The 8,390-nt window shown below is 40.1% G+C and overlaps 1 protein-coding gene across 5 annotated transcripts in view; it reads right to left on the bottom strand.

The window, feature by feature from the left end:
- Positions 1-8,390, bottom strand: part of RB1CC1 (RB1 inducible coiled-coil 1) — a 136,178-nt gene that overhangs the window by 32,818 nt on the left and 94,970 nt on the right. For all 5 annotated transcript variants that reach the window (XM_019527222.1, XM_019527213.1, XM_019527205.1 and 2 more), the window contains 4 exons: positions 7,274-7,433; positions 4,082-4,190; positions 3,732-3,972; positions 1,884-1,935 (listed from right to left, as the gene is read on the bottom strand). In XM_019527222.1, the coding sequence (XP_019382767.1) occupies positions 1,884-1,935; positions 3,732-3,972; positions 4,082-4,190; positions 7,274-7,433 (562 nt within the window). The remainder of the gene's footprint in view (positions 1-1,883; positions 1,936-3,731; positions 3,973-4,081; positions 4,191-7,273; positions 7,434-8,390) is intronic.

Consider the following 8,390-nt stretch of genomic DNA (forward strand, 5'->3'; position numbering starts at 1 on the left):
GGGCTGGAGCCAGAACTGTGTGGGGCTCTTCTTGCCAGGGGCTGGGCTCAGAGCGAGTGCTGGCAGTGCTGGGTGGGGGCTACATCCACCCCAAATTTCACCATAGCTCCACTCCCAGTGACACCAGCTGCCCGGCTCAAGGCCCTGCCTCCGCCCATGCATCCCCCCCCCATCACAATCCATGGCTCCATCCCAAGCCCGTCCCTGCTAAGCAGCGCCTGGCCCCTGCCCCTCCCCTCTCACCACAGGGAGCATTGATCTGCCCCTCTCCCCCATGCCCCTTCCCTCCTCTTCCACCACATGGACTTACCAGCTGGAGGCACCTGTATCTGAAATTGGATCGGTATCGGCCGATATGCCTACTTAAATAATCGGGTATCAGTATTGGCCCCCAAAATCTCTATCGGTGCACCCCTAGTTTTAAATGTTACACACATCTAACATTTGTGAAAACCTCTAGATTCCTGGCTTGCAAAGTGATATTCTAGTCTATAACACCGCACTTAAAATGCAAAAGCACAAAGAAAAAAAAAACAATTACATATGTAAACCATAAATAAAAGTATCTATAGTTCTACCATCAGAAAGACACTATCACATAAGGGTTAACCTATAACTAGAATTAAACTGATCTATGGTAGTACGATGCAAGAGGCAAGGATTCATTAGGGTGACATACTTTACTGGACCAACTGCTGTGAGTATGCTGTGCTAGCTTTTACTTGGACCTGAAGAACGTCTTGCAATCAAAAGCTTGTCTAACTCTATCCCAAGAATACAGTTGGTCCAATAAAAGTCAACACCCAAATAAATCTTTGGCTGTTGCATAAGATCTGGATCATCAGAGTTACAACATCACTCTTACACTACTTAAAAAAGAAAGCAATATATTTTTTATATAGTTTCAGATAAGAAACTTTAAGGGTTTCAAATGACTCAGATTTTGACCCCATTTTTAAAATGTCCTTGCTTTGAGAAGACAAAACAAAACAAAAAACCATAAAACAGGTCTTGGATTAGTATGAGAGAAAAGAAGTGTGGTCAGTTATACTAAATCTATTTAGTGTCTGATTACCTGTTCAAATTATTTGCTTGCATCTCTCTATAAAAGCTGCACTATTCTCAAAGAGATTAAGATTTCATCTGCTGTTCATTTATTATTTTTCTATATAGAAATATTCAAGGAACCAGCAAACCTGCCAAGGTTACCATTACTTGGAATGGAAATCCTGGGCCTAATTCTACATTTTGTATCCTGTATTTGTACTGGGGGCTAGACTAGAAGACCATCAAGGTCCCTTTCAGCTCCATGATTCTAAAGCCACTTTACACACTGTGAAGTTTAAAATGACATTTAGCTTAAGAATACATTAACTTTATGTACACGGTAAAGCTCTTTAACCAGTAGGTAGGGCAGTCTTAAATGAGCTTAGTGTCCATGAAAGTCTGTGCCACTGTTCCCTGAAAAAACACATTTATCTTTTATAAATATTGAACTACACCAAAATAATCAGCAACACCATAAAATGAACGCTGCATTTGTGAAGTTAAGTACAAAATCATAGAAAATTAGGATAGGAAGGAATCTCAGGAGCTCATCCCAACCCCCTGTACAAAGTAGGACCGTCCCCAACTATATCATCCAGGCAGCATTTTGTCTAGCTGGGTCTTAAAAACCTCCAAGGATGGAGGTTCCACCACCACTCTAGGTAACCTGTTCCAGTGCTTTACTACTCCCCAATAGAAAAGTTTCTCCTAATATCTAATGTAAACTTCCCTTCCCACAACTTGAGACCACTACTCCTTGTTCTGTCATTTGTCACCACTGAGAGCTTTAAAGAAACAATTACATTTTAAATTTAATAAAAAGATAATTGACTTACTCTTTCTAGCAACATTATCCTCTGTTTTTCTTCAGATATATGGATGTTTTCACTAAGATAAAAAAAGAAAAACTATTAAGATCCCAGAGAGAAACAAGAAAATACAATGTATACAATAAGATAGATGCTTTTGAATGCAACTCATTTGTAAATTTTTCATTAAAATTGAACCAAACTTTGGAATAGCGTATTTCATTTCTTTCTTACAATACAAATTTGTAATAGTCATTTATCCAAAAAGAGCCCATACCACTTTAAGGTTACGAAGGCAATCATATGACAAGTACATTACAAGGCTTTAGAATAAAAATTATGTTGAAATTATTTATTTAATTATGCTTGGAGAAACAAGCTCCTTTGAATTATTAGTTTAAAAAACTTGTTTTTTTCACTTGAAGAACACATTTGAAATTGTTTTTACAAGAGTTGCATATAAAAATAATGATCATCCGTTATCTACTTACTTAAATTCAAAGTAAATAATACAGAAAATGTGTTTAAGATAAAGTATTGGAGAAAAACTTCTTTAACCTGGTTTGTCAGACTGACAGGAGACCGACTACAAAAAACAGCCAGCAAGTCCAGGCTCAAAGCTAAAATTACACCCCATAATCCATTCTGTGCAACAATACTGCAGAATTTCTAATATACTGGTAAAATACTCTTTGACAGAGAACTGATAAAACTACAATATTTAAACAAAGACAGAGCGTTAAAAGTAAAAATAAGCAGTTATGTAAATGAATAAATACTGAAACTTTATTTGATGAATGCACTTCTTCAATGAATTGCAAATGAGTTGGAACCACAGAAAAGTAACGCCGGAAGGGACTGTACGAGGTCATCTAATCCAGCCCCCTCCCCTGCTCACGACAGGATCATCCCTATTTAAGTCATGCTATAGATACCCAGAGATTGGCAACATTTTCTGGTAGGAAGCCTGAATGACCCAGATGAGGTTTAAAGTGTGTGGGCACTAGGACCCAAACATCTCCACCACTTCTATCCCTCTGCCTGCTCCTGCTCTATTGGAGAGCCTTCCTTTGCTCACATCACCCAAATGTGGTGTGGTACAGAGAACACTCCCTTCTGCTGAAGCCCAGGCATCTGACTGTGGCATGGTGCAAGAAGAACTCTGCCTCCACCAAAGCCCAGGGCACCTGACTACAGCATGGTATGGAGGTCCCCCCACCAAAAAAATGCCACCAGATCCAGCCTGCATGCTGTATGTAATCCCTGATCTAGCCTGATCCAAAGAAAGTTGCATGAAAAACTGTATTAAAGTTTTTTCTTTCTAGCCAAATTTTAACCAGATACACAACAGCAGCCTGCGGTACAATAAAAGATGCAAAGAATATTATGAACAACAGGCTAGAACATTATGTAGAGAAGACTGAAGTATTTAATGCTTTTTTTACTTCACTCTTCATAAACAGGGGCAGCTACCAGACCAGATGACAAATGCAGTTGACAAGAAAGGTAGAGGAAACAGTCAACAGGTTGAGGATTACTTGAAAGCATCTAGTTTTTCTAAGACAGCATGGCCAAATGCGATGCATTCTAGTAGACTACTGAAGGACCTGGCTATCTTCTGAGCACTCAGGGAGGTTGAATGAGGTCCTTTAGGACTGGAGAAGGGGAAATATAGTGCCTGTTTTTAAGAAAGCAAGGGAAGATCCAGGAAATTACAGACCAGTCAGCCTGACCTCAATACCTGGGAAAATAAGTGAGCAGGTCCTCAAGGAAAGAAGTTTTGACTACTAAAATGGAATTTAAACACTCATTTGTACATTAAAATATTTGACTGTACTACTAACAGAATGGCTATATTGCTTCTTAGATACTTACTGCACAGCCATCATACTAGTTTCCATGGTGGAATCCATTTTTCCTTCAGCTACAATCTCAGAAGCCAATCTGTCTGTTTCAGATGCAAGATCAGATGCACAGGCTCCACAAGTTTCTGATCCTGCAGGTAGATATGCTGATGGAATGAAGTTACTGCTTCTCAGTTTACTAACTTCTTCTTCAAGTTTTTTCTTTTCTTCAAGTAAACGAGCCCGATCTTCAGAAAGTGTTTCAATCAAATCTAGATTACAGAAGCAAATGAAAATGTTTATTAAAAATAAGTGCTTAAAAAGTTCTGTATTAGTTTTTTAAAAGATAGCCAATATATTTTGATAAAGTATTTTGCTTACCTTTATCCCTTTCTTGCTGTTGGGTTAGCATTTTTAACTTGTCACTAAGATCATTTATTATGTTTTCCTTTTTCATTTTTTCTCTCGTCAGAACTGTGTTAAAATTGGTCTGAAAAGACAACTAGTATTACAGAATTTACAAGTAGGACAACGTAAATGAAGACAAGGCATGCAAGACAAACAACAGCCTGCAACACAGTCTGAACTAAAGAAACAGACAAGGAAATAGATATAAATGCACTTTTTCCTCCTGAACTATATTTGTGCCATAAAATGCTGTTTGCTTTGAGTTTGATTATGAAGACTTGTGGGCAAGAACTGTTTTTGTTTTTTTGAAGGTGGTGTTTTTGTTAATAAAAAATTATTGCACAGAGAAGGGGGAAAAGGGAGCATGGCCAGCCTCATCCCAGCTCTGCAGAGGGTAGTGGCGTGGCCCAGCTGTAAAGGGCCTTGGCTTAGCCCTGCAGGGGGTAAGGGGGCATGGCTCATTCCAAAACCAGCCCCGTTGGGGGGGGGGGGAGAGGGGGCATGGCCCACTTCTTTGGGGAAAAGGTATGTGGTTTGCATTCATGAGGAAGCCGTGTAGCCCACCACCAAACCAACCCCATGGGTCGGAGGAAGGAGGCATGGCCTGGCCCAGCCCAGATGCTTGGGACACACATACACAGCCTGGCCTCAACTGGATGTACAGGGCTTGGGGTTTGGGAATTCAGCAGGGGAGGGTGACTGATAGCCACTGCTCCCCCACTGCCAAATTTCCCGCCCTGTAGTCCAGACAATGGCTCCATGGGCTGCACTGAGCCAGCAGGCCAGAGATTGGCCACCCCTGCATTAAGGTGAGAAAAATCTTACACTAATTACCACGTGTTCTGAAGGATGCAATTAAAAAAAAAAAAGACACACAACAAGGAAGAGGAATCTACATTCTCCACTATGCTCACAGCCTATGTACACTCTTGCAAATGGATAAACATTTATGAAAATTTTCCAGCTGTTCATGAATCTTTTCCAAGAATCTTTGGGGAAAGGAAGAACTGCTGGATATATGTACAGCCTATCCTTCTGAGCAGGGGCGGGCAAAATCTGGCCGCCAGGCCATTCTATTCATCCTGCAAGGCCCCTAAAAAATGTAATAAATTAATATTTATTACCTATTGGCTTCATGTGAAAGCAGACAGGAGCCAGGCGCAGCAGGACCCACAGGAAGCCTCAGCAGGCTTGAACAGCCCAGACCCACCCCACCCCCAGCTAGTTCCCTGCTTTCTTTCCCCGGCCCTGGTCCAGCACCACGTGGCTCCCGGCTACACTGCCAGACCATGGAGCTTGGGATTGCACTGGTAAGCGTCCATCCAGTCTCAGGGAGAGAGTCTGCGTGAGTTCACCAACACCCTGCCTTGCACTGTCATATACAAGCCCCATACCCACCCACACCCCACGTATTCACTCCCATACACAGCCCCCCACAAATCTATACCCACCCACCACAACATAAAAGAATAAGATTTCATTAAGCTATTGTGCAATCATCTCTATGCACACTACACAAATGCATGTAAATCAGGACAAAATATTTTTTGAAATCAAATTAATGAATGCTGTAGATTTTTAGAATATAATTTGGTATTTTTCTGGTTCCAAGATGGCAATACCCCTTGCTGAAAGGAGTACTTCTGGGGGCAAGGGGAGGGACTTCTGGTTACAAGATGGTGACCAGGGGGCAGGGCTCCTGTCAAGGGGTGGGGCTACCCATGAGGCCCTCAACAGCTTGCCAAAACTTGGTAAGCAGCCCTCCGCCCAAAATAATTGCCCACCCCTGCTTCCGAGTATGATTTGGTATGTATTTAGTATACTGAACCTACAAACAAAGGATGGATGCTTAGAAGGTGTGGGCATTTTTAAAAACATAAATCTACAATGAAATACATAGTAGAAAGTTTGATTTGAACCTAAAGGTCAGCTTTTGCCTCAGCCAAGAGTATGCAAGTGATTATCTGAATCAACTGGGATTGGAAACAGTTTCATGTTGCTTAGAGATACTGTACCTTACGATTAATCAGAAAAACAGGAGCACGGGAAAGTAGGACTGGAAAGGACCACATAAGGACATCTAAACCAGCTCCTTCCTCAAGGCAGAATTATCCCTGACTAAATAATCCCAGCCAAGTATCTGTCTACCCCGCTCTTGAAAGTGTCCAGGGATGGAAAGTCCCCAACTTCTCCAGGTAGCCTGTTCTAATACTTGACCACCCTCATAGTCAGAAAGTACCTCCTATTCTCCACCCTAAATTTCCTCTGCCACAACTTGAGGCCTTGTTTCTAGTCCTGTCCTCTATAGCCCATCTCCATCCTTTCTGTCCTTTTGGGCACTTGCAGACTGTTTCACCCCCCTCAGTCTTCTCTTCTCCAGACTAATAACCCTACTTCTTTCAGTCTTCCCTCATAAATCTTGCTCATCTCTAATCATACTTGCTGCTCAGTGCTGTACTCTTTCCAAAATGTCCAGATCTTCCTTGAACTGTGGGGCCCAAAAATAGACATGGAACTCCAGGTGATGCCTCACCAGTACTGAATAGAACAAAGTATCATTTCCCTTGGTTTGCAAATAACACTCCTATTGATACAACCCAGTCTACTACTAGCTTTTATTGTTTGTTTTGTTTTTTGTAACAAGAACATGCTTTTGGTTCATATTCAGTTTATAATCTACTATAAACTCCTGGGTCCTTCTCTGCAGTACTGCAGCCTACCCAGTCATTCCAATCTGTATTTGTGCTTGAGTATTCTGTCTTAAGTGCAGGACTTCACATCTGTCATTGCTGAATTTCATCTGATTAATCGCACACCATTTCTCCAGAATATTCACGTAATCAAGCTCTTGTGGGAGCTCAGTTAAGCATTGTTGGTTTGAGAAAAGTGTTATGGTAACACGCTTATAAGAAAGAGAAAAGGAAATATGGCCAACCTACACACTCTACATCCACAAGTTTAAGCTGAGGTGCTTTTTACCCAAGTCAAAGTTTAATGGCCACAGAAGTCATATCCAGTCCTGATGCTTGACATTCTAATGATAGTAGCACACTGTCCAGATGACTATGTACATGAGATTTAAGTTATATGACAAACGTTTTAAATGTTAAAATCACAGAATCTTAAATATTCTGACCACAAAAGAATAAAAAATGTCTGCTTTACCTGTTGCTCTGCAGTTAAAGAGGTTCTAATGTTTTGCATTTCTTCATTCTTCCTTTTCTCTTGCTCTTCAAGTTGCTCTAAAAATTTCATTTTCTCTTCTTTCAGTTCTTCTTGAAGTTTAGCAACTAAGCTTGATTCAGAAGACAATTCGAGAGGGGGACTTAAAAAGAAGACATTGAGAATTTAAGTAGTCATTACAGAAACTCTTAAGAAATGCATCATAGAAATAAACTAAGAAAAGCAGAATGTATTTTTTCTGTGCACCCCTATTGGACATAGCTAATAAACCTTGTTTCAACTAAAGTATTACACACCTTTAATTGTACTACTTTTAAACTTCTTTTACCACCTGACAATTCTCATTCATGGACATCCTGTTTCCAACAATTCCCTCGGCTTCAAGCTTAAGACTTATCTTACTCATGAGCCTAAAGTGTCAACCGCTTGAATGAGTACCTTACAACTTTCCACACAACTCTGAAATGGCATAGGAAGTAAGAATTTCTAAAACAAGCCAATTAAATAGCTTCTTTAAACACCAAAACACATACTGAGGGATAATAAAATTAAAACCCAAGGAAAAAGTTCCATCAACTGAAAGCTGAGAGTATTGGTGAAAATTTCGAGAAAATCAAATGAAAAATTAGTACGAGTCACCACTCCTTCTTAAGACCATTTGCACAAGATTATGACATTGCAAAAAATAGTTTAAAGTGGAAAAAGTACTACTATGACAATGCAGAAGATAAATTAATACTTAATAAGCAACATTAAAATGCATGACCACATTTACACATATACACCAGAGAACTGATATACAACACTAACAGCACAACCTCACATAAATACAAAAAAAAATCTTTGAGTTGCTGACATTTTGAAACCCCAGCCAGAAAATAAAATTATTTCCTGTCCTGCAATGTTGAGGCCCTGAATCAGCATTCTTTTTGAGGGGGTCATACACAATGAATAGTGATATTCCAAGACTACTATAAACCAGTAACATTTAGAGAAGATAACATGGCTTCTCTGTGTTCTTTTTCAATTTAAATGCTCCAGAGGTAGGTATTTTAAGACATTCTGGACATAAGGGCTGTGGACATACCTTAAAAACCGA

The sequence above is a fragment of the Gavialis gangeticus genome, unplaced genomic scaffold (assembly GCF_001723915.1).
Source record: "Gavialis gangeticus isolate Ggan-Ray unplaced genomic scaffold, GavGan_comp1, whole genome shotgun sequence".
Lineage (NCBI taxonomy): Eukaryota > Metazoa > Chordata > Crocodylia > Gavialidae > Gavialis > Gavialis gangeticus.